Source organism: Neopsephotus bourkii, unplaced genomic scaffold (assembly GCF_033783945.1).
Source record: "Neopsephotus bourkii isolate Nb327-2 ecotype Australia unplaced genomic scaffold, CSIRO-AGI_Nbou_v1 NB_795, whole genome shotgun sequence".
NCBI classification, from domain to species: domain Eukaryota; kingdom Metazoa; phylum Chordata; class Aves; order Psittaciformes; family Psittacidae; genus Neopsephotus; species Neopsephotus bourkii.
In genome coordinates this window covers 2,438,991-2,466,539 of record NW_026901291.1, presented here as the reverse complement: position 1 = coordinate 2,466,539, position 27,549 = coordinate 2,438,991, and the positions used below count along the sequence as shown (strand labels likewise).

General features: G+C 36.2%; 1 protein-coding gene across 1 annotated transcript in view; it reads right to left on the bottom strand.

Moving 5' to 3' along the window:
- The window catches only part of TMEM132D (transmembrane protein 132D), a 269,350-nt gene extending 244,881 nt beyond the window's left edge, over positions 1-24,469 (bottom strand). The window contains exon 1 of the mRNA XM_061355391.1: positions 24,343-24,469. Within this exon, the coding sequence (XP_061211375.1) occupies positions 24,343-24,361 (19 nt within the window). The 5' untranslated portion in view covers positions 24,362-24,469. The remainder of the gene's footprint in view (positions 1-24,342) is intronic.
- Positions 24,470-27,549: the final 3,080 nt, after the last annotated feature.

The window sequence follows — 27,549 nt, the reverse complement described above, 5'->3', positions numbered from 1 at the left end:
TTTGCGAACCAGTTCACCTTCTGTGCCAAACAGCTCTTAGAATCAAAAGGAACCCAGTCCTGCCAAAACTCTCAGGTACAGCATTTATTAATGCCACATACTGATTACTGTGACTTAGATTTAAAAGGTACATAGTTTCTCAAGACTAAGTGAAATATGGGTCGAAATACACAACCACAATATGGCCCAATAATTTGGAAGGAATGAGAAATTCAAATACGCAAAGAATAGTAGCTTTGAAGAGCTTGAAATCTTTCATAAGCATATCTTTGTAAACACATATGGTGTCTACTTGTGTATATACATTAGACCTTAAAACAGTTGCCTATTTGGCAGTACAGATATTTGCTTCATAGCAAAACAGGCTTGCTGCAACGACAAGCATCAACCCTGTTTTCCACCAGCTGCTTGTCAACGATGGAGTTCTAGTGTCCCCTAGTGCTGGATTTATGCCATGCGGCTCCATACAACATTTTAAGACTAATTACAGGAGGTGCATTTTAGAGGTTCTCTGAAATTAAACAAGAACTGCATCTAAATAAATGACAGAAGTGCGAAGATGAAGGAACTAAAAGACACTGGAAGAAAAAGTAGAATTTCCGATTTGTGAAGTTTGCTATTACCTATAAATATATCAAAGGTTACAGTCAGAACAGTCCCTTAAAGCATGCTGACTAAAACACACTTAGTAAAGTTTCAAAAAGCATGGGATTACTTAAATTAGCAAAGCAAATGGCAGTTTGAAGGACAAAATATTCTTCTGACTCCCTTCCTAAATCTCTCCTGGCTACTGAATAAATGGTGTTGTCCAAAATACTGATTTCTTCTGAAATATTTTTGTCTGCCTACTTAATGCTACATATTTTACATCTCACTGTACAGTAAGGGTTGATCTATAAAGTGCAAGTCAAATAGATTTTTAATGAAGGATAACCATTCTGCATGATGGGTTCTTGTTACTTGATTATAGGTACCCAACACTGAAGTGCTTCTTAAAATTTTTAGCACTATACATGTATTGTAGTGCTATTAATTTAATAATTTATTGGCTTGTTATAAACTATGAATGGAAGATTAATTATAGCAAAATGAGTAGCTATACAGAGCCAAATTCAAGCCTAATATATAGGAAACTATGGCTTTTAACACCATAGTTTTGCTCATTTCATTCTTTCAGTATGATAAGAGCTAGGAATAAGGAACACATCAAGAGGGTAAATATTTGTGATACAGAAACTTAAAGAGTTTTTAAGGTAATTTCCATAAAACAGTTCCTCTTCTTCCCTTCTTCTGTGGGTGTTTTGTCTGGGGGGTAAGTTTAAGATGCAGAGCTACGTACTCTTCCTGCTCTTGCCTCACTTAGATGAGAAACAGCAGATGTAACCAGGGGAGGCAGGTTTTGCAGAAAGCCTTAAAGAAGTTACGTTAAACATCCGTACAAGCACTATTATATCATTGTGGTTAATCTTTAGCAAAGGTATATACCCTCTCCAAAGTGGAGTCACTAAGGTCTAAAAGCCACTTCAATCAACTGAAGTGACTGCAAACTGTTTACTGAATTACAGCTCTTGAGATGTGTTCAGTTCCACTAATTCTCCAGGCCTCACAGTCATCACATTTTTTCCACAGAAAATGCTTGATCAGCGATGTGTAATAAACAGAAGGTAGAAGAATTCATGACATGTATAAATACACATATTTACTTTTCAAAGCTTCCCTAAAGCAGGCAGCTATTGCTCACAGTTCAACTCCAATCACACAATAAAATTTTTGCCTTTTTTTCCAAACCCCTCATTCTTATCACAGATGGGAGAGCATATGGTAGAAAGCCCTTATAGTATATTGGAAACAGCTTCCACATTATAGTACATTTCATACTGAAACTACAGAGTCAGTAACTGGAAGGAATCAACCAAAGATCTACAATATTTTAACCTTCTCACTATAAACAATTGTTGCCCTCTCAAGTTGGAACTGTGGGAAAAGGGAAGACAGGAGGGGGAAATTACACTAGCTCCATGAATGTGTGGCAGAAAACCTCACTCCACCCTTGAAAAAAAGTTTCTGTTCAAAAAGTTACAAAATTACACGGAAAATTGGAAAACAAGGGGGATTAGAACCCACCAGGAACTTACAGTACCAAAACTGAAAGAAAACGTAGAGAGAGTAAGATGGTTTAGGAGATCCACACAAAGTTTAACTTTTCTTATGGGCTTGCTACTAAACCAGTTTTTAGGGACTACCTTATGATGCTTAAAATTCCACCTGAAGGGAGCTGCTGGCATTCAGTCTGACAACACTGCTGTTCTAATTACAGTCTCCAACCCACAGAATGCACAAGTTTGTTGGCTGTTACATTTGTTGTGTGAATAAGAGCTGAACAGTGACTCCAAGAGTCTACTAAAATCCATATGGCAAAATTAAAAGTTGTGTTTTCTTTTTCAGCTTCTAGTGGGAAAATGGAATGTAAACTTTTAAATACACAGAACTGAGTTGATACCGCACTCGAGTGTATCATAGGAGAAACAGTGCTGCCAATGGAGATAGAGAACAGACAAAGGAAGTAGCTGAACAGTCTTTTTCCTGCACCAATCACAGATTAACATCAAGCCAACTTAAAACAAATCAGATTATTTATACATCAGTTTGACCCTCTATCCTCTACAATAGTTTGGTTATTTCCCAGGGCAAAAATCACATAGGACCAAAGTCTTTCCCAAAGAAAATCTTCCCTCTATAAACAAAAAATTCCCAAATAATCAATTAAACATCAGTCAGCACATCTTACTGGAAACAGGTGATTATTCTGTAGTTAGAGGTATTCCCACAGGTGCCATCCAGCTAAAATGCCTTAGAAATAAGTATTCTTTCATTGCACTGAACAATGTTAATTCTACTGTATATTTGCATCTGTGAATTCCCTTCCTCCACAGAGCTTGTTTTCATGATTTGGGCTGTCATCCAGGGTGTTGTTCGCACACTCACACACAGAGGCTTGAAAAACACAACACTTTCTGTAGTGTTAACCACAAAAAACAAACAAACAAACAATATTTACATTCTCATAATGCTGAAAGATATCTATGACTACTTTAGCCATCAAACCTGAAGGAAGTCTTTGATTTTGGAATATAAAGCTGCAGCTATCAAGGATGCTGATCTATGCATTACCTATCCTGTTTCAACCTGTACAAGACCAGTGAGGGATGCCTAGGCTCAAGGTCACCACAGTGATCTCGATAAAGCTTTCTGTGAAGTGCCATCATTCTGAATATTATTTTAAGCTCACTATATTTTTGGGAAGTACTAAACTGAATGCTGTCACCTTTCAAATCACTTTTGTTCCATCTAGATCAGCTATTAGTGATAGATGCTGCCTGAAGTTTGATCGTTGCTTTCTAATGTGCACAGGCCCTGGTCTTGGACATAGCAGCCATGACTTTGCTGCTACAGAACAGCTCTTCTCCAGAGGTCCTCTATTGCAAAGGTTCTTAGGGCCTCACTGGCACTCCCGTAGGAAGAAAACCATCTAGTTTTAATTGAATCTAGATTACTTTCTCTGAAACCTTGATTCAGTCTAACGTGTGAGGGTATTGACTCCATGCAAATACCCGATAATGTTATAATATTAGCACAAAAATAAAATCCTCTGAAAACACAACAGACTGAGTCACCAGCTACCACCTCAGAGTCCACTGAGGACAAACATGCAGCTCAGAGAGCACCTTAGTGCCTAAGGTTATTAACAACTAGTTTTTCCTGAAGTTAATGAACAGAAGCAAACATCTGTGGAGTTAATGCTCCCAGAAAATGCCCTGAATCATGATCACTACTATGATTTACATTCAGTGTAAATGCTTTGTATTCAATTTATAGCATTTTCTACCTCGGCATCTCAGAATAGCTTACAAATGTAACAGCATTCTTCTTATGCATCTTAAGATGGAAATTTTAAACAGAATGGGAAATGAAGTAACAGCTAGATCACAAAGTGCTGTGTAGTACAGTTAGGAGCAAAACCTGGATTTTCTTTGTTATATCTAATCTTGAGAGGTTTTTTATTAGGTCTGAGGTCTGTTGTGCCACGTTCTCATCTCTACAGTTAGCTTTATGAGTGCACAAACACTATGCAGAATACTAGCTCAATTTCACAAAGGATTTTACAGTTGATTCATTCTGTAAAAATATTTTCCTTCTATATCAGCTTCTATAGCAAATACAGAGATGAAATATAAAAATGAAGCCATTACAAACTGAAAGACAAAAAACATTTCATCACTGCAGGTTCAACTGCTTACTAGTATTCTTCCAAAACAAGATTCCAGCTGAACTGACCAAATCTCAGTCTCAAATTTTTATATCAGCATACCTAAATACAGTTTCATCTCTGTTTCCCTGCCCAGTGTGATTAGTAGCATGATGCCTGCAAGCAGATAAAGTGCAAAGGGATTAATATGGGGAAAAACATACTGCAAGACTGACACTAGCTCTTAATACTTGAAAGACAAGATATTAAAAGTCATTATACTTCTGTTATTTGGTTGGGTTTTTTTTTAAACATCGGCTCAGTGCTCAGTAGTAGTCCAAAAGCCTAATAGGAATTTAGGAATGCTTATGAGTAAATGATGCTGTAATCACAATAGCATAAATACATGAGGAAGACAAGACAAAGGTAGAAGCAACATTTGTCTAAGTTTGAAAAGTAGGCAAAGTTGCAGGAAATTAGTTTTCTTTTCAGACTCGAAGCATAGATTTTAAGTTAAATGGAAGTTAGTATCTCTGGATGTTACTAGACACATCACATATCTGAAAATAAATAAATACTATATGGGGAATTAGAAAAATATTAATACGAAGGAGATGACAGTTATTCCCATAGAAAATGTAGGGAATTTGTTAAAAAATACAAAAGTAGAGGATAAAGTTAAAGCCATAGTATAAATGCACAACATACCTCTTAACTACTACATTCGGGTCTTGTCATTGCCTCAGTAGGCATATAGGAGCTGGTCATGATAGGTGCTCTTGTAACACCTATTTCTTTGAAGACCCTGCTGACTTCAAAATTGAATATGTGTTTTCCCAGGGCCAGAGACAAATGCTGTATTTCTATCAGCATCTCAATTTTCTGACAGTAGAATTCCTATGAAAATCTTATAATTGGACTTACTACATATATTTTAGGGAAAGAGTAGCCTTTATGACAAATTCATTGAAAGTACATATCATTGCACTGACCATCAGGAATGGGCCAGATTGTGACTGTACTTTGTCAGGTTGGCATAACTCAACTTACAAACAGCCTTCAGCCATTTAAGAGAGATTAAGACAAGTTATGATTTACTTCTGGTGTTTTCAGAAACCTGCCCAAAAGGCTTTAATGATGTAGCCAGTGATCTGATAGCTCTTGTAAAAGTTCCATGAAGATCTGTAAGTGGTAAAGTATAGAAGGGTATTTATTTTCTGTTCGGAAGATCAACAAGAACACTCAGCTCCTTCAGGTCACAAGACAAGCAGCACTATTAAATCTATAGCACATTCATGATCTTTCTTTGGAATCAGTCTTTGAGCATCAGTGAAATATACTCAATACATTCTCACTTTGATCACTCAGGCACATTAAAAACAGTAGGGCAATTGAGAGGCAAGACTGTCAGAAGTACCAGGATTCAATTAGTCCTCTGTAGTTCTAATTGTGTGATACCTTTGAAGGTCCTGTGTTTTTTTAATAAGACAGCTGAGGTAACGTCCTGATACACATAGTTTGCCAATACCGTTGCTGATATTTTGCAATAAGCATACTACAAACATTGCAGTACAAGCACAACAACCTACTGCATTGCAATAAGCATACTACAAACATTGCAGTACAAGCACAACAACCTACTGCATCTCAAAGTCTCACTTGCATATGACCGTTTTTACTTTCTTGCCTGCATTCTACTTGTTCTCAAATAGAAAGAATAAGAATTTTCTAAACCAATCTACTTTTTCTACTACAATCGTTACAGATCATTACATGAAGTTAATCTTATAAGTAATTAAGGCTCTGCTAGGATACCTGATTGCCCATGAGGAATCCTGCCATTCAATGAGGAATCATGTCCAACTGCCTGCTCTTCCTGAGATTTTAAAGGCTGCCAACCACCACCAAGCAACAGCTCTAAATCACTTCAAATTTCTGAGACACTCTATTTCTGTCATGCAGCTGGTCATATTGCTTATGGACATCAGTTTAACTTTCTTTCCTAGAAGAACTATAAGCTTTGGTCATGCTCTTAGCATTTGTTTAATTCTTAAATGGGTATTCTGCAGCATTCTAACTCTCGTTCAAAGATCAAGAATTTGACTTCTCTACTTTTATAATGAGTATCAGCTCATACAGGTGGTGACATGCAGGTCAGAAAGACTTTTGATGTGCATAGATGTTTATCAATGGCAGTGAGGACATTCCTAATCTGGCACTCATCAATTTTCTCATCTGCGATTTAGAAAGAAAACCGCATCTTAACTTACAAGTTGTTTTATACTCAAAAGCTAAAATTGATAATAGTCAGGCTAGTGCCACCACTACACAGTAATAATCTTAGCAATGCACATTTAGGTGATTTAATCAAACAGTATCCATTAGAACATGTAATTGATGCAATTCATATTATTTTATCTGAAGTGATGCTGTATAGGAATGTAATGAACACAGTTTTTCTCTGCTTTCTGTACTGCTGAGAATCTCAGTCATGTAGTCCTAGGGGAGTGCAATGTTGCTTATTGGACTATTTATATAAAGTAACAGCTTTCCTGTCACTACCTCATCTTTTTAAGCTCACAGAGTTTAACAATCCCTTCCCAGTGCCCATTTCATGTGCAGAAATAAAGCTCTCTTCCTGCAGCATTATTGCCAGCTCTTAATAGCTGCATTTAATCTTTGTTTAACAAGTAGTATTCCAGAAAAATTTACAAGCACTTGTCAGAAAACATTGCAGGATCTTGTTACATTATTACAGTTTTACATTGATTAAACGCATGGTCAGTAAAAGGCGTAAATATAATTATAAAATGGAGCTCACAAGCTATGCTACATCCTTTTGCAATTCTTATTTAAGAGCAGCTGATTTCACTTTCATTTATTTGTTCTACCCCCTCTATGTGAGCTTAGTACATTTTAACTTAAGAATGTGTCATAGTGTTGTAACGACTCTTAAATTGCAGGACACTAAGAGGCATTGTGCTTAGCAAAAATTACAACATTTGAAACAAGTACTGGCCCTTCATGAAGTCTGTTATAAACCATAAATATTAAACCACAGCAGTTTAGATTATGCTAAACTTTGCAAATGGTCCAATCAGGAAAATGGACTATTTATGTCACCCAAACAATGACACAATTTGATTTGTTACTAAAGTAGTTCAAGATAGAAATTAAAGCTGTGCACTCCTCAAAGTGAGCTATTAGCCTATCAAAAGCATTAAGTAAACCAAACAGCATAAACAGTTAACACACGAAACCATTCCATCTAGTTAAAAAGATGAAAATAAATAAACTATTTGTCATTAAGGGCACATGTACGCTATGTGCATTAAGCAGCCAAGCTATTCAATTAAATGTGCCATTAATAAATAATTTAAATTATTTTGCCTACCCTAGATAAACAGTACTTGCATTATCGGAATTAAGAACCTTTGTATTAGTAAAAGAAAAAAAATGGTTTTAACCCCAGACTATACAAGAAAGTTGTCTTTTAGCAAAGATAACTGAGATAATGCCTCTCCACCCATTTGACCTGGCCAGAGACAATAAAATGCAAACCAGTTGCCACGCCTTCCCCCAGGCAAAGTGTGGTGGGACAAGAAACTACATTGCCCTTCATGGCAGTGTAGGGAGCAAACTTTGTCAGCTGCAAGTCTGCATCAACACATTCATACTTTTGGGCCAAAGCTGGCCATCCCATGGATGGTACCAGCATACCAGCTCACAGTCGCTGCTGCAGGGATCTGCCCGCTCTCCTCCAGAAAGCAGAATACTGATGGCTTCCTGAAGTTCACCAGCCCTAGCACCTCATTACTGGGATCACACTTAGTATAACTTCATAACTGGGGAAAGATTTAGTATGTTTTTCACCTTATTAAACGTTATCAGGTCTAACTGGCAGCCCAACTAATAAAATTCCACAGCTTCTTCTTAAAATGCCTCTTCTGAAGCCCCATCATAGAACTCAATTTTCTTTGCGCAAAGAGCCATATAGTAAAACACATACAGACTGTGGAAGCTCAGCAAAAGTTTACAGAATTCTTAAATCTGAATTCAACTACAATGAAAAAGAGGCTATAGCTTGGTCTGTAATTTTATTGGTGCAGCCAAATTTCCCAAAGCAGTTGTTTCTTTCCTTTAACAGTGTCAATACCCCAGTCAAATCAGTTGTGGACTGTTTTTCAATGTAGTTTGTCTTCCGTATTTAGGACATGCCCCAAGCTTCTAGAATTGCCAGCACAGAAAACAAAAAACACCAAAGAATGAGAGGGTTCTTGCCATGGAATGCTATCTGCCTTCCATTAAAAATAAAGCAAAACAAAACCAAAATTTTATTTATCCAGTGTCCCATTTTCCTTTTTAAACTGTAACTATATATACTTGCTTTATGCGAACTATCATAGAGTGCATACACGTCACCTTCCGTAAGATGGGCTATTCTGCTTGCCTTTTTATAAAGGTTTCATTGACTACAAACAGGAGTTAAGTGCAGAGCAGAACTGCTCAGGACCATACTTTTTCATCTACACTTTGGAGATCTAAGTGTGGGGTTTTTTTAAACTGTAGAGACTGTAACAGTTTCTTGTCATTATTTTCCCAAGCCCAGAACAAAGAATTATGATTTTAAAATATGTATCTTTTCATTCCAGTTAACATTTGTTGCTGCTTTTTCATCTAAGCTAAGACTGCATGTCAATAAATGGTGGGGACAGACTTGCTGTATGTTTTTCTTCCCCTTCACCTGCTCCTAATAGAGCTATCCCCCTTCAACCATTAGTCACTCAGAAAAGAGCATTGCCTTGTTACACCTTTTGTTTCTCCATTAACTCCATCCAAGTGACCCCTTGAGTGTTGTAAAAGCTTATCATCTATTTCCTAATTGAATTAAAGTGAAAGCAGACAGCAGACTGTGTGCAAAACCTCAGTAAGATCTTTGATCCTTCGAAAACAAAGCAAATTTGAGCACTACAGGATTTAGCTGTGTGTGAAGACTAAAAGTACAAATCTGATTATCCACTGCCGGGTTGATGGGAGCAAGCAGTTCCAAATCAATGCTACTGGAAAAGGCTACAACAAAATCTAATATTCCCTCCCCAGACTTTTCCCTCTTATACAGTATCTATAAGAATCCTCATATATTTTGTTCCAAAGTTTTGGTTTATTTGAGTGGTTTCATTTTGGGGTTTTTTGGTTGTTTTTTTTTTTAAGAGAAAAAAACTAAAATGTCAAACCCCCCCCAATTAGAAAAGTAGTTTAAATATCATGATTTCATGCATCTGTGAAGATCTACACTAAACCAAATTCTTCTATTAATTTGGTGATTTGAGGGACACCTAACTACAAAAGAATCAGTTGCAAAGAAATTTAAATATACATAAGACAATACACACAAATAAAGCACACTAGCAAGTGCTTACAATCAACCATGCTTACGAGCTATGGCTCTTTCAGCATCACACACAGAAATGGTTAGGGATGAAATCTGGTCACAGAAAATATCTTGTTCAATTTCTTTTAAGACAGCAATGCTACAAAGATATAAATGAAAGCAGATATTGGCTTGTAGCACATACTTGCATGCAGACATAACTTCACAGGATAAGCTGTTAGACTACAGGATGAAAAAATCTTTTTGCTTAACTGAACTGGAAATGATACAGTGTGCATAAAGTAGCTATTTATAGATTATATTTCCTTTGCAAGTAGCTTGGTGGCATTTTTAATTTAGAAAAGCTATAGCATTAACTGTAAATATAAATAACAGCAATGTTGCTATCATACAAGGACTCTTGGCCTCTAACTCAATTCTACATTCTCTTATGCCTCTGCCGAGAATTAAGCACTTTTTCAGGTATTTAGATTTCTTAATCCTCTGTATGCTTGGCAGAAAAACAGAGAAAAGAACAGAAAGGGCATGGAAGGTTGCAGTATCCAAATATGAGGAGGACTGGTTTGGTTATTTATTGTTCACTGCACTAACAAGACTTTGTAAAGCTAGGACAAAAGAAATTACTGCTGCTGTGCATTTTTTGCCTTTGAAATATTATAGGAGAAAAAACAAAAAATCATTAATATGCAATAGATTATAGACATTTTCTTTGAGTGAAAAACCTATGGCTTTACAGGTTTATCTAAAGAGAGCACTGATGAATTTATACATGAATTTATTATGTGAAATTCTGGGATACTGATGGGATTTACTTCTGACTTCATAGAACCATTATTTTCAACTTAAATGGATTTAAATCATCTGCATGTCTTACAACAGATAATTCTGGCATTATGTGTCACTTTGCACCTATGTTTGACATAAATAAACAAGGCAGTACATTTACAGTATCTCTAAGTGGACTAAAACTTCATTTTCTGCACAGTTTAGAGAGGTATCTAATAGTCTAACAAAGCAAGTAAAGAAATGTTTGCATGACTCATCTCCATAACGACCCATTTAGCTTTAAGTATTAAGAATTAACGTGATAACAGAGATCCTAGGTTTTGGCTAAATACTGTAACCCTTATTACACCTACCATTCCTTTTACATAACATATAAAACAAAGAAAAAAATGAAGATAACTTTTGCAGCCGTCTATTTACACTTTCCTGAATTATAATTAATTTCTACCTTGAGGCACTTGCTGATAGAACAAAATGGCTCTCACAGCAGAACCTTATTTTATACAAGGAAACCACAATTTGCAGACTTTGTACAGTACCTCTGACATAATGATAGCTGCAGTAGTTGTTTTCATGTACTGTGGAAAATAAGTACATGAAACATCAAAAGAAAGCCTAAAAAAGCCCCTTCTGAGTTGACATTCTGAAAATTGGGGATTTAAATGTGCATTTCTACCACGCAGACTGGACATCACTGAAGTAAAAACTGGTCCAGACAGATAATGCAGAAAACAGTCAAACAGAAAAATTAACTGTTACTACAATCCCTTCCTTCATCTTTGCGACCCAGATAGCATTAGTTTATATATCATTTCAACTGTAGCAGTGCATAAAGCCTTAGCCATAACTAGGACTCCATTGTGCAGACTGGGGCATAAATGCAGAACAAATGAATCCTATTTTAAATATCAAACACTTGCAATGAGTTGCTCCAGGATGGAGTCAAGGCATAAATGTATTGCCTGATGCATTTGGTGAGGTTTCTTTACAAACCAGCAGAATCTTCAAAGTAATCGGATAAGAAATCAGTGTATGAATACTTGGATGGGCTGGAGTGATGCCAGTTCCCATGGATGTCAAGTCATATCCTTTGCTGCACACTACAAGCATAGGTGAACACAGGGCATAGCAGCAGCTGTTACACTGAGGAGACAGGAATATTGGAATTACTCTAGATACAGAATCTTCAAAAAATAATAGCGCCTAACTCTGCATGAAGACCTTATGCAACTATAAGATGTCTTTGTAGATGCTGCTTTAAATCTCAGGTTGTCTATTCTGTAAAAGGAGGTAACCACTGCCATTTCAGTACCAAAGCCTACATGTTGTACAATTGCTGAGGCATTACTCCTTTGACCTTAGAAAAAGGAGGGGTACTTGTTGAAGTTGCAGAGGTTGTTTCAGTCTTGAACCTGTTACACCTGCAAAATCAGTTTACAGCTGATTTGCAGGCCAAAGGTGGATATACATATGCTGATATGAAATGCTGGCCTGCCTCTGGAAAGTGATGACCTTGGGTTGTTACTGCCCAGTTTACAAAAAGGAACTGAATTTGTTCGTAACACCAACAAGCCAAAAACTCTGGTGATAACAAAAGCTTGGTTAAGAGAGGTCTGAAGAGTAAACAGGACCTGTACAGCTCTTGAACTGCACGTAGCTGTCTGCTACCAGGAGAAAGATAATTCAACATGATAAAAACAAACATCCATTTTAAACTTGCTCAGCAATGAGGATGGTCTTATTTGCATAATGATGGTTATTTGAATATGATGAGAATTTGCCTGAGCAAGACTCAAGCTCAAACACATTTAGATGTGATACAGTCTGTACAATTTTCTCAAGGATTGCAATTTAATACTATTTATCTAATGAAAGAAAAATAAATATTGGCTGTAACATCCCATTATGCTTGAGAGCTGGTTTTAAATTACACTTGAATAAAGTAACTGAGTGTGGGATGTTTGCATTTCCTCAGGGAACGGTAACACTTCCCAAAATAGTGAAAAATATCATCCTTCTCTGAGTAGCCTCCATCTCAATAATGGGACTACAGAGGTAACACTAACAAAGTGGGGCCTATTGCATTTTCAACACTGAATATCAGCCATAGCAGCAATGAACCAAACAGCATTTCATCAACATAAAACAGTATCAAGGAGTTCTAAAGCCAAGTTTCAGGAAAAAAAGACCAAGTATTTAGAGACTGGTGAATAATCATTGACTGTGTTTATACTGGAAACTCACACAAATTTTAACAAACAGGAGCACTGGTCACTGGAACCATTTAGTAAGGAAAGGTATGGATGGGACATTTAGTATGTTCAGAGTGTTGCCATTAGCTCTGATAAAGGCATTTCTGGGTTGGAAACTGCTTTTACACACACAACCAGCAGACAGAAGTTCCTGTCAGGATTATGTATGTTCAAATGTAATTGTGAAAAAGAGAAAAGAAGTATCCCCAGTTATCTTTAAATTTTGTACTTTCATCTGATCCAGACATTGTGACGAACTCTAATGGACAGGACAAACACCAGTTTCATTTCTGAACACTCCTAAACCCTTGGTGAGATACAGTTCTAAGTTTGCCAAGTCTATATCAAGTACAATAACTTTTTGTTATTTCATTGTAGGAAAGCCTCTATATTTTTCAGGATCTCAGATCCTACCTCTAGTGAGAATTGATAGAATTTCATGATTTTCAAAAGCGCGTATCTCAATGGGAAGCACAGGATAAACTGGTGTTGAATGTGTACGCACTGCAACAGATATACCTACATATAAGCGCACCAAATTAAGCCAGCGTTTGGCTCTTGGTAATTTCAGATGTCGAAAGTATTTTTAGCAAGGATGCAACTGTCTGATTGCAGAGCCATATATCTGTCTTGCCAAACCTTAGATAGCGTAAGACTAAATTCTGTGCTGCAGATGATGTGGGCAATTAACTAGCAAATCCATCCATGTGAGAGGTTATTTTATTTGTGTCTTCAAAGGAATAAGAAAAATCATGCCTAAGTTTAGTTCAAAGCTCATTCTGCTCCTATTGAAGTCCATGCAGGGTTTTCCTGCTGCTGAAGTTAACCTAAAATGACTTAATTGTTCTAATTAAGAACAAGACTATCAAGAAAGCTTTGTCCTTGTAAAACAAAGTGCCCTTGAGAAACAATTGAACTACCTGAAACTATCATCTTGAAAAGCTAATAATGCACCTCTAAAAGAGAGGAGGACACAAACTAGTATTTTTAGTGCAATTCTAATAAAGAGTCATTTGTAAAGTTAAACAAATGAAGTAGATTTTTTTAATGATGGCTTGCTCTTCTCCGTGTGAACTTCCACTGTAATCTTCCAGCGTGAATCCAACCGCATCACAGAAGCATCCACCATTGACTAAAATTCCCAAAATCTTAATGGAAAGTTGCCAGCCATTTCAATGTGAACTGATGCTGCCACCCTGTCACATGTAAATGCCTCTATATGAAACCATCTCAAAAGTGGTTATCACTTCAGAGTTGTTGCCAAAAGTTCTGGCTTCTTCCTATAAAACTAGCGTTCTATTCCTTTGACATTAATCTAGTCCATCAAGATCAGCAAGCAGATAAACACAACTACAAACCCGATTCACATTTCAGAGACTTAATTTGCAAAATGTGGCTTTATCATCTAATATACAGAATAATTTGTCATTTTATACATCTACTTAGTCAATTCAAGCACATTTAAAAAAACAAAAACAGATTTCTTGACATTTAGTGCCTCAATACACTGATCTTTTCACTGAAGCTGAGCCCATTGGCTTTCTCCACCATGGTGTGCAGAATTCATGGCTTTGTTGGCAATTAAATTTCAAGACTTTTTGATCAGTTTTTACAGTTCAGTAGTGCTGTTATTAGAGTCATTATCCTTGCCATTACTTCTAGAAGAGTTTAAGGAAACGGAATTTCACTCACACAACTCGATAAATCATTTCATTAAAAGGAGGAGAAAAACAAAGAATTGTTCCTCTCACTGTGGCACACCAACTGAATGCCCTGCTCAAAAGAGAAATCTGAAGAGTGCTGGGAACATTGAAACTACAGTTTTAGTTAATGTGACGAAATAGAAGTGACTGTAACCATAAAGTGCATTAGCACAGTTGAAATAATAATTTAATAGCACAATGTTACCTGTCTGGAAAGCAGCTTGTCCCTTCATCTGTTTATCTATTTAGTTACACATGAATGGCCAGTCTGCACTTACAGGAACATCAGTTCCCTTTTGCACTGTGACTCATTTTTAAAGCTTTAATGTTTCCCACCATATTTTGGGTGAAGAGTGTATGTTACCTGTCTCTTGCTAACTCCTAGCATCCCATATTGCAACTCTGTCAGCATACCCTAGATTTACTATGAAAAATTTTAGAAGTATTTAATATAAACCTACAAACTACACGGAATCTGCTAAAATCCAAGTATAAAAAGTACTCAATGTGCTAAGTTTCTCAGTACCTCAAAAATACTTTACCAACTCCTAAACAGTTTTCTCGCATGCTCATGTAAGACAAAAGTAGCAAGTCCTTTTTACTGCCCTTCTCTTTGAAAATATCAACTCTAAAATAAATTTCAGAGAATATTACCAGCACCTGAATGCCAGAGATCTGCCTTCAGAACAGTAAGTGGCACAGAGAACTTCAAAGGTAACAAGAAGCCATTGTTAAATGAAGCACCATCATTATTAAACGGACAAATTGAAGCAGTGGCACTACCTGGATCTCCAGCTATTTGTGTATTCAGTACTCTGCTGGATTTGAGAGGCTTCTAGCACTGAATCTCAAAGTAGCTTGTCCATGCCTCTAATGGAGCAGGCCTAGATCCTAGCTCATCTGAATCAATCCAGCTACACAGGCCTCAGTGGAGCTCTACCTGCATACATACATCTCTAAATATATATATGTATATACACATCTATAAGCTATATTTATATATTTACACGTGGCTAAGCATCTGGCCATGTGTCTCATTGAGGATGCAGTTCTCAGCAGCACAGGTAGCCAGTCACATGCTTACTTGAGCAGGTATTTCCTCTACACATTCTGCATTTTTATTTTCATACATACTTAAATATTCCTTCCAGCTGAACTCTATTTTTGCTTCTTCTGTGTTTTCATAGGGCAGTTTTTTTGTATTTAAGATTCTATTATCTTTACCACAGATTTACATCTTGTTTGGTAATCAGGCCCCTAACCTAGATAGTCAAGTTTCAGTTCAAGTCTTCCAGCCTAGGCTTCCTGCTAAGTTCTCAGGGTATAAACATATAAATAAATACCTTAAACCTACTAGAGGGTAAAGGGGCAATACACATTCTATCTGCCTTTTTTTTTTTCTTTTTTAAGAGTATATAGTAAATAGAAATTACAGTCACACCTAACTGCCTAGATGATGTCATAAAAAAGAACTTAATTACCTGCATGTAATCTGTCAGTATCAGAGTCATCATGATTGTTAACTTTTCATAGCAATGCAGCCACTGAACCATGCAAATTTACTGTTCCACTAAAATTAGATGAAATAGGAGTAGGTAAGAAATGAATCTGAATGGCAATTATGTCCTCAGAGAGCTCCGCTGATAAACAAAACAAGGATAAGGTTCATGCTGTGTAGGGAGAAGTCAACCTGCATTCTCCCTTCCTCCATAGCCATTGTTCAGCATATGATAGTTGCACAGAAACAGGAAAGAAAAAGCTCCTTATTGAGACCTAGAAGATAAAAGGTCTAATTCCCACTTTTTTCACAAGACATTTCAACTGTCTCATGTTCAACTTTCCCATCAAGTGAAGTGGGGGACAGTGCATCCGTATTTCAGAATCACGTTCCAAAGACAAAATCAGGAAGGGGTAGTGTATATAAGTTTCTGACATGACTTGGCTGTATTTTTCTATGGATTTCTTGGGTGAAAGACAAAAACTGTGGAGTGCAGGGTTTGGTAGGCAATGTGGTAGCCATAGCTCATGCGCAACTGACTCTAGAAAGCAGAATTTAATGTGTCCATAGTCATTTGCGCAAGTGCTATAGTCTCCACGAATCCCACTGATACTGAAGCTATCATGCATCCAAAATAGAAATATTTTTCTGTATATTTTGTATAAACATTTTTTACACATTTAGTCATATTTATGCTCATTTCTAGTATTTGCCTATGCTCTAATAAATGCATTAAAACTACCTCACATACACTGACATTTTTCATCTGACACAGAAGTTAAAAACATTTTAAATCAGACTAAAGGTCAATTTTTGTGACATACATACCTCCAGTGTCCTAGCCGTTTATGCTCTACCATTTCTCATCTGTCGTTTACAATCAGTTTGTTTCAGCCTTCTAAGCAACCTACTCCTCTGACATCTGTATCAAGCTTTAAAGAGAGTCTCAACAGACTATTTTCCCATGAGATTTTTTTAAAGAACAAATTCTTCATTTAATTGGGCATGCCTCTCCTGTCTTAATTCACTTCCATTTTCCTCACGGACTTGTAACAAAATGACTATAATGGATCATGCTGATTTTATATGATTCTTTACAATGGACAAAAAGATAAGCCAAGTAAGCCTTTCTGTATTTCCCTAAACATAATACTGCTTAAAGCAGAAAGAAGAAAGTAATGTTTGCCAGAAGGCTTCAGAGAATGAAATCAAATGCTTCAGGTTATTAACTTCAGTAACAGTCAATGTTTGTCCAACTTTTCTCTCAATTTCACAGGTACAGTGAAAGTTGTGCTGACACATCAAGAGACCTTCGGAGGAAGGCACCACATCAGAGCAACAGTGCTTTAGATCAAGCCTGCTAATTAATTCAGTTATCTGAGAAACTGTCACAGCATCAAGGACTCACTGAACTCCGACATGTGGAGATAGCAAGACTGTTAACAAGACACCTTGTGCTTCCCCAGATGTTCATGTTACAGAGTTCCATCATTAGGCAGAACAAGTTCTGTGCTTATTAGCACAAAAGACAGTAATCGGCTGAAACAGTCTGGAGAGGAGCTCATGCCTCTAAGCCAAATGGGAACAGTTTAGACCAAACAGATCTGAGCTTGCATAGGCTGGTAAATAATGTGCTCAGAGCACACTGGATTTTGGGTCTTGCCCGATTATCTGAAACTTTCTCCACAAGGGGTTACTGTTCATCATTTAGATGCATGTAAGCATGTCTAACTAGAAGAAGAAAACTACATATCCACTGCAATAGAACTACACCAGTAATTAAAATGCACAACTATTCCAATTTTTCCCCAGATAATTTTTCAGTTTTAAGCAAACAGCGATTTCCTACTTCTCTAGCAAATTAAATTCTCAAATCAGTTCAGGAACACTGTGCAAAGAAGGAACTTCTTATTCTTTGTTTTTTTCAGATTTCTGTTTATGTGGCTGTGTAAAAGTATTAATCATGTAAAATTATTTGGCCTGCATATAAGGCTTGAGATTAAAGCCTTAAAGCCTTATAAAGACAATGTATCTGCTACATTTGAATAGAATATGATCCAAAGAGTGCCACTCTTTGAAGAAGTAACATTTAACATGGTGCTGCCCGAGCTTAATGGGTTGGTTGGTTTTTCTGACAGCAATTAGTGATAGTTTCAGAGTTGACTTGTAGGCTGGAAAAAAAAAAGGTTTTAATACTGCTGAGAAGAGATACAATCTTTTCTTCATGGGAGTTTGCTAAATATTTACTACTGGTCTTGCTTAAAGCAATAGAGTGGGTAAGTCTTACTTGACAGAAAACTGAAAATCCAGATGAGCCTTCTCTGAGAGTAATACAAATTCCACAGCATCATTCAGGATCAGAAAAGGTTTATGCAGCCAAAGACCAGGTATAAGACAAGAAGAGGAAGGGTTTTACCCGTTTTTCACAAAGCAGTGATAACACTTACATACCTATTCCCAAATGGACTACTTTATTCATACATGCCAGCAATAGATAAACTTACAACATGTTTATTACACTTCTGATTCCAACAAAAATTTTGTTGCCATTTGGAAATAAGCAGTAGATTATTATTTGTGATTATATATTGTGATACTGATAGCCTACACCTGAAAGCATAGTCCAGAGGAATCAAAGCTGCATGGAGACAAAAGTTACAACTAAACTACTGTCTTAAATAGAAGGTTGTATTATCTTCTAGAAAGTAACCCTACCAACAAGCCTTCCAGGATGTCACCAGCATCATTATACATCAAGATCATACACCCTAGCACAGTCAAGAAGTAAATCATTAGGAAATAGGAAAAAAGTAAGGTTTAGTTGGTGTGGGAACATAGTAATACAGCAGCACATAAGCTTCCATCAATTTACTATCTACACATCAGTCAAGTATCTACTCCTAGTACAAACAGGTGTCCCTGGAGGGTTTACATGAAGATCTAAGGTGGAACAGTCTTCAGAAGCTTAAGAAACTTTTAGAGCTCGCTAAAAACTTTACAGGTGTTCCATCAATACAATAACCAAGATCAGACTTCATCAGTATAACAAAAGTAATGACTTTTAAATGTCAAATTTAAAATGCTTCACATTATTTGCTTAAATTCAATAGCTTTTATATTGAGAATGGTTTCATTGAGTTTTTTCCTAAGCATTTAATAATTTAGCAGGAGGTGTCACACATCAGTGTTTAGAATCATGGTCAGAGTCATCCTAAAGCAGAATGACTGCTTAGATAGTCTGGAGCTTGAAGGATACTGTGAAGCAAGTAAAATTTGAAACTCAGGTTGTTATTTTAAATATTTTACAAAAATATTTGTTTGCTTTCCAAACAGGCAATAATGAATCTGTTTCAGAAAATATTTTGATAATTCAAAAGGTAAAGCATTGACAGTGGTAAGGATATTATTCCAGCAGCATTTCTGCATAATGAAGCAAAGTGTAACAGTTTCAACCTGTAGGGTTGTAATTCACTGAAACAACTATAGATATAAAAATACTAGACATTTTATGGTAGCTTTTCTTTTCCTCATACTGGTTTATTTTTGCTCTGGAAATACAGCATATTCATTAGCCTAAAAACTGCCACCAATTAAGTGGTATATAAATTGTCTAGCAGCATATTAATGAGGAACGAGGGGGGTGTTAGTTATGGTCCCTTTATGCAGCTAAGAAAGAAGCTTTTTTTCTCAGCTGTTGATACCTAGTCCTTGGACCGCTCTCCAAAGCAAAGCAAAACAGGTTTAGACTTAAACAGACCTCTTGTTGACCAAGACCTGACCAGAAATGCTTACTGAAAAAAACATCTTTGAAGCTGCTCATAGTTTGCTGCTTTTTTTGTTCAGTTCTATCTGTGCTTACTGGACAGTTAAAAAGAAAAAAATTGCTGTGTAATTTTGGTCTCAAAATACTAATAGACTAATCAGAAATATTGCTCAGGCAATGTCCCTGATTAGTGTTTGCATTAATGTATCATCTAGAGTTAATATATCAAGAGCCTGTTATATTGGGTGTTATACACAGAAGAGATTGTTACACCTGAGAAAACAGCTTATGAATACAGTGTATCTTGTGTCCTTGTTCCCTACAGCACTGGAAGGATCTGTTAAAGCAGCTACCATCTACTCTGCAATCTGTTTCAAAATTTAATCCCTAAGGGCAAGCCTTTGTTACAGAAGGCACGGTCCATGGACAACTGAACAAGCAGCATCCAACACATTACCAGAATGGGGAATAGTAAGAGCTGTAGGAGTTCAGTCACAGCACCCTGCTTCCAGATCCAAGCTTACATACCTTCCAGGCATTCCATAATGCAAGTAGAAGAGCTCAAACCTGCAGAGGTTGGCACTACCTAAGGAGATTCTACAGATTATTCGCTTTCATAACGCAAACTCATCTTGTGTCCCCTATGCTTCAAGTTACTTTAGCAAAAATAGTGAACTTTCTGCCATCCCTTGGAAACAAAAGCAGATCTCTTTCCCTTCAAAAGAGTATCAAGGTTATTTCCCTTGCATCAGTTAGCATTCCTCAAGTAAAAGCACTCTGCTACAAAATACAGCTGCATGGGACTGGCAGCATGCTGAATTTCAGGGGTTGAAGAAGCTCAAGGATTTGATAGCATCATCTCAACTTATTACACAGCAGAGTATAGTTTAGACAGTATACTAAAAATAGTATATAAAGTATAACCTTTTTATGTTTTTACCTATTTCCTCTGTGCACGGGCCAGTCTCTCAGCTGGTGCTAATCAGTTCCACTGCAAATACTGATACCTAACTTGATGTCCCTTTCTTTTACTCTACACCATACACTAGGTACTTGAGCTAGGATTTCACACATCCTGAAGAAAAGGATTTTAGGACTGAATTTGAGAACAGCCAAAATTATGCATTTGTACAGACATAAGCTTGGAGTGTACTACCACAATGACTATTTCTGCATATGCTGGGGTGCCCTTCTTGGGGCAACTGAAATCCCCAAGTCTTATTATTTTATTATTATAGTTTCATTCAGCAGAACTGATTCAGTCATGCCTCATACACACAGGCATGATGACAACTTGAGCATTTTGCTGTTGAGCTAGAGGGGTTTATTCATATGGCACTATTTTAAGACAGCTCATCCATTATAGAAGGAAAATAAATATTTTATTCATATTAAGTAATTTTTACAGCCTGATTGAGGTTCTAGTATCACAGGATTGAGTAAGGTAACCAGATGGTATTACTTGTACTCCTACTGCCAAATAAAATCTGAGCATCCTCTCTCAAATGCTTAATTTAGAGAACTTAATTTGGGTGCCTTTCTTGTCAATCACTCAAACTCATTTACCAAAAAAATCCAACAGACACTAGCACACACAATAAATCTCTGCTAAACTACCAGCTAAACCTGCTTTTCTCTAACATCGAAGACTGCACTAGAGTAAACATGGCTTCAGATTATTTGCCTGGGGGATTCTGTGAGTACTTGGCTTCAGACACGTACTGTAAAACTAAAATGGAAGGCATTAGCATTTTGAGCATACTGAAATTTTAAGGAAGCTTATGGGGAAACCATTTTATTTGGAAAAGAAATTATGATCCTTTGCTTAGAAAAATTTTATATTAGTTTGGAGAGATGGTGGCTGACTAGGAAATAAAAGAATAAAAATAAAAACCAAAACCCAAACAAAAACCCAGAACAGTTTTCCTCCTGATATTTTTCCAGTTAACACATGCATTGGATAAAGACTTTCCTAACATCTTTTCTCACTTGGAGTATTTTTCTGTATATTAAAATTGTAAGATAAAATGGTTGTTAATACATCTACCTTCTCCAAGGTAAGACATACAGGTCATTCGTGACAGATAGTTGTCCAGCCTCTTCTTGTGGTCCTCCCAGTGATGAACAGTACATATACAACCATATGCCCTCCCAGGACAATTTATTCCAGGGCACTATCTCTACTGTCATTTAAGTCTCTTAGCTGCAATTTGCTTCCAAATTTTTCTCTTTCTGTTCACCCTAGGCACTAAAACATTACTTCCTTTGTCTCTATAGCAGAAAGCAAGCATGACCTAGTGTGCTCACTTGTTTTTAAGGACTGGACTTGATCCCAGGCTGTCACTGAACATTTTTACATTATTTTTCATTGCTATATGTCACTTCAATATACATTTGTCTTCTCTCTTATCAACTGCCTTGCCCAAGACTTGGCTAATCTTTTGATCATGACATGAGCATTTACTTCTTGTCTCACACTGGTTCACAGCTAAGTCTCACATTCATGCACTACAATAGTATACTGACCTCTTCTTCACACCACCAGGTGCCAGAGAACTCAGTAGTTCTGATTTTGATACAATTCCTATTGTTATATTAACAAATGGCAATATTAAACCCCAAGACATGCAGAAAATGTGGGATTACCTAATTAAAGATTATAATAATAGAATCCTCTGTCAACTTCTACTGATTAGACAACAACCAAAAAAAAAACAACAATCCATCAAAACAGAAAACCCCAGGAACCTAATTTCTAATTGAATTGAACATGTCCTTCAAAAAGGGCATGACAAGTTTAGTGAACTGTTAACTGAAATTAAATCTTTACAGGAAAGAAATACAACAAAAAGAGAATGATTAACATAGCTTGAAAAGGATGTTTCTTGACTAAAAGTTCAGCTGCCAGAAATCTGAGGGCTGAATATTAACTGTCTTGATTAGATCATCATTTAAGAGAAAGGTGAAATGATCTTCCAAAGCATGCTTTTGTTTGTAGCAAAATAAGTGTCTGAATACGAAGTACTGGATTCATATTACTCATGAGTCAGTTTAAAAAAAAAAAGAAGAAAAAATTAATACCAAGATAGCTGGAAATACTTTTGATTCTAAAATCCTAGGTACATATTTCATATTTCTCATGATGTGAACAACAACTTTGAGTGAAGTAATAAATGGAGAGGGGGTTGTAGAGTTTTTTGCAATGTTTTTTCATCCTGGTTTCTGTTACAAGCAGATGCAGTTAGAATCATGTAACACATCTGTCAAGTACAATCATTATTTTCTCTCAAGACTGAGTCAGTTGGAAGTTGTTACATTTATGCTATGCATTAAGAGAAAACACAAATATCACAGAAAATAATTACAAGTCATCTGTGAGATAAACCATCAACAATAGCTGTCATTGTATCTGTCATTTTGTAATGACATAACTGCAACTTTTTTCCTCAGAGAAACATCCATAGAAAAAAGCAGTGAACAAGTAACAACTGTGAGATCTGTATATGATGTGTAAAATAAAGAAAATTTTATCAAATTAGCATTTCAAACTGTTCACTATTTCTTCCTCTTCACAGTTCTTTCTATTTTCCCCTTGCAGACTTAATGGGCAGTTAGGACCAAAATTCTGCCCCAGTCTTCAAATGAAGATAACAAAAACCTTCATGTCCTGTAAGACTGCACATAAAGTTTAGGAGGATGACCGATTTCAACCTTCCATGTGCAGCTTAATACAAATGTATTAAATATTTGCTAGTCTCAGAACCAATGTGGGAAAGTACTAACTGTGTTTAGATTAAAAGACTGAATAATCCCATAGGACAGGATTACCCTCTGCTTCAACCTAAGCACACTCAGCAGCTTTGCATAACTTTACAGTTGATGAAATATATCCTATATGGCTTTTATACCTGTTTAGCTTTTGAAATCTCTATAAGGCAGTATACCTGAGGACTGGAAAAATTAGTGGATACTATGGGCACACTAGCATCTTCTACCATGAAGACAGGTTTTCCTAAAGCAGGATTTGGATATCCAAAGCACATTTTCTGCCTTTTGCCCGTATATCTGGATTGAACGTCTTCCTTGAACTCAGTTTTCAATCTACCTCTTTGCTCAGGAAATGGTGCATAAAGGCTTCTTATTCAGTGCTACACCGAATCAGAAAAAGACAACCATTTTACCCAATACAGATTCAAACACTTTCCACGCCTTTAAATATAATCCCTCATCATGTTGGTTCACTCTGACATCAATTTCATTAGATGATCTAACATTTCCTTTGCTTTAGTTCATATCCATTTTCCCACTGAACACTTATTACCAATATTTAAAAGGAGAATATATTGTGAAACGCTACTGGAAATTTGTTGGCTAATAATTATTATCTTTTTACAAGAGAGATACCAGTTCAGTTGAGTTTTCTATAATTTAAGAGTATTTCAGCAAGGCTGAATAACTCACAGTAACCCTAGCAAGTGTTTTGTTCCCTGTGTATATTCTCTGGGGAAAGATCTAAGAATTTTATCTGCAACTGACATTATTAAAGTCTTTTCTGATACATAACATACAAAAATGTCAGATACTGTAGTTATTCCCTCTTCTAAGTGCAGATTTACTATCATAATCCAAATACCTTGTTTTCATTTCAAGTACATATTACATTCAGTATGCGTTAAGCACAACTTTATTATTTGTAACTCACAGTTTACAAGAAGATTCATATCTCTTTCCAGCCTTCTGCTATTTCGATTTCTGCATTACAGTAGGCGACAGGTATCTCTGGAAATCTGAAGCAAGCTGAGAGAATTACATGTAAAAATCAGTATTCTTCAACTGAAAATGGAAAGGTCTGCTCCTAAAATCCAAGCTTTAGCATTGCATCAAGTTAACAGATGCATGTAGGATGTGGATAATCGGAAAATAACAACTAGGGTGCCGGACTGTGGTACATCATATACCCGAAACAGCAGCAGTTTGAAGAACAGTACAGGCAAAAGTTATGGCCCTTGTGAAGACTAGTTTTTTTCCTTAAAAAGTGAGCAACAGGTCTTTTTCTCCAGGTGACAGGTCAGAGACTATGCATAGGGTGGCTCATGAAGATAAAACAGCACACTGAGACTAGAGTTGCTAGAGTTAGTGCTATTTAAATATTTTTTTTTAATTCATGCTTGCTGAAAGTATGCAAAATTTAGGTAAGAAATGAAGCAGTATTTTAATCTCTTTATTGTTTAGATAAGTGAATCAATCTCTAAGGAGTTCATAGATGCGTTATAAGCAGGACCCTCATATTTGTAAATCAATATATGAATTGTACGAAGCAATTACAATCAGTACAGCAGAGAAGCTTGTGAAAACTTAGTATCTAAAAAACTTTTTCTAGAAAAAGGTCTTTTCAAAGTCAATTTTTCTAGCTACCTTTCTGTATTATCTTCCACCTTCTTCATCTTGCTTGTACAAAGACTGACCTAGCTCAGACTTGACCAGGATTAGCTCAGCTCTGGAAGCAACACAGATGTGTCAGCACAGAGCTAGCTTCTGAGGAAATAATGCAGAAAGCTCTAGGTTTTGCATAGAGGACTGTGTAACAGTCAAACTACAGCTCAAACACTTCTAATGCAGTTTATTATAACTGGATTTGAGGGTGCCCTTCCCCAAATCCCACAATCATCTCAGGCCAAAATCACTGTAGTACAAAGTAGTTTTTTAAGATACTGTATCAATCAAGATTTTGTGATACAGCTTTTTTCATAATCACCTTCCTAGCTAACTGCATCTACACATTTGTTTCAATTGTATTATTTTAAATGAAAATACAGCAAATGGAAGAACTGGGAATACTTCTGTTTTATTGAACTATAAGAGCGAATAATTCATATTTATGATTAGGTCTGTTATGTCCAGTTGCTTGGCCTGTTGTTGCTTCTCATCTCAATTAAACCCAAAGAAGGTAGCATACGATTTTGCCAAAAACACAAGGGATATAATGGAATATGTTTAGGGAAGTCTAAAGTGAAGTCAAATAGAAGCAGAGCACAGTTAATTAAAAAGCAGTCCCAAATGCTGGGGGAAAATAACTCCTGTAGGCCTTAGGGCAGTTCCCTAGGAGCAATCAAAGTGAGAAATGGGTATCATAACCATTTGTTCAAAGTAAAGACTTCAAGAAATGACCTCGCCAAGGAATAAATACACCCTGGTTTTGCAAAATTTATTTAGCTCAGTTTAAATATTTTGCCTTTGAAACATGAGTTCTTGGCTGCAGAATTCCCAGGTAGCTCCTCTCAACTTCAACTGAGCATATTAAATTACTAGAAAACCAATAAAGCCATGTTTTGTAAAAAACTAAAATAAATAAATAAAAAAATAGAAAGTAACCCAATTCACCTTCAAAACAATCACCATCTTCCCACAAAAGTACTATTTGAGATACAGGTTTTGGGGAAAGCAAAAGTTTTATCAGCAGCCATCATGAGCCACTAATCTAAACCAAACACTATGCAGCTGTCAAGCTGATAATGGAGGGAAATCTTATGGGATATTTCAGTGATTTATTTTTTTTTTATGTAAATGCTTCAGGTAACAAAACAGCAACAACAGTTTTGTATTGAATACTTTTCATTTGATTTAACACAAAAAAAAGGCACTTCAGCTAAAAAGCTGTAGAAAGTAGATAGCGCCCTTTTCATGATGGTGAAGTAACAAAAGCCTAGGAAGCACCCATTACTGCAAGGTAAAAAGGCACACTGATGCTACTTTAACTGTAATAAGAGTAAATTCCATACGTCACATCTGCATCACTTGAACAAATTATGGCATAATCTACATCAACTATGTTAAAAAAAATAAGCTTGAACTCTACAGACTTTAACACCAATGCTTTCAAACATATATCCCTGCAGGTATGCAAAGAATAACATCTCAGTTAAACTTCATGTGGACATAAACATGAACCAGGCTGAAGGTGTACATTTGTCAAAAAATAATGCTATTTCTTTGCCCAATCTGAATGCAGAACTGTAGTAAAATTTATAGAGGCTTTGGTCTGACAGAAAACCATGGTTACCAACATAAAATATTGATGTTATTTATTTTTATATTGCATATTATCAACTTATAAACTAAGTCTTGACAGACCCCCTTTAACAAATCTCAGCATTTTACCCATTTTTTTTAAACAAAAGAATGAAAAAGCAGTGCTCTCCTATTAAATTTCACAGAAAAAAATATATTAGGCTTCAAATTTCATTTCTTTTCTGGGACAACAGTAATTGTGAAAATATTTACTCATATAAATATTGTTGCTAAATTTAAAGAGTAAAATTAACCCAAATGCTTTCAACATGAGGATTTTCACTGGGACATAAATACATGCAAGTAAACCTAAGGTGCACTTTGTTCATGTCTTGAGCATTAACTGGAAAATAAAGGGATGAGGGAAATTATGCACCTAATGTAATGATGAACCCAGGAGATTTTAAAAAGCCAATGAACTGAAATACTTTCAGACAAATTAAGTAAATCTTAACTGCATATTCAGTTATGGGTAACTAAGAGCATGTAACAAACACTTAGGAGTTTCAGCAGATTTGAAGCTATTACCTTTATGTCTCAGAAGTCTATTCCAGTGCAGTGACTTTCTGAAATAAAAGAAAAACATTTCAAATCTAAGCCACAAAACAAAACAGGGTCAACAATACAGATACAGTAAAGGATTTGTTCCTTCTCAAATGCTTGTGTTTGGATTTTTTTCCAAGAAAAATTATCAGCAAAATAGACCATTTTAAGTTAAATAGTTCCGTTTAAAGATGTGTGAAAAGTTTGCTACTCTTAAAGAACTTATGCTCTGATCCTTTTCTATACGATGCTAGGTTTACCTCAGTCAGCAATTACATTGCTAAATATAGCATGCTGA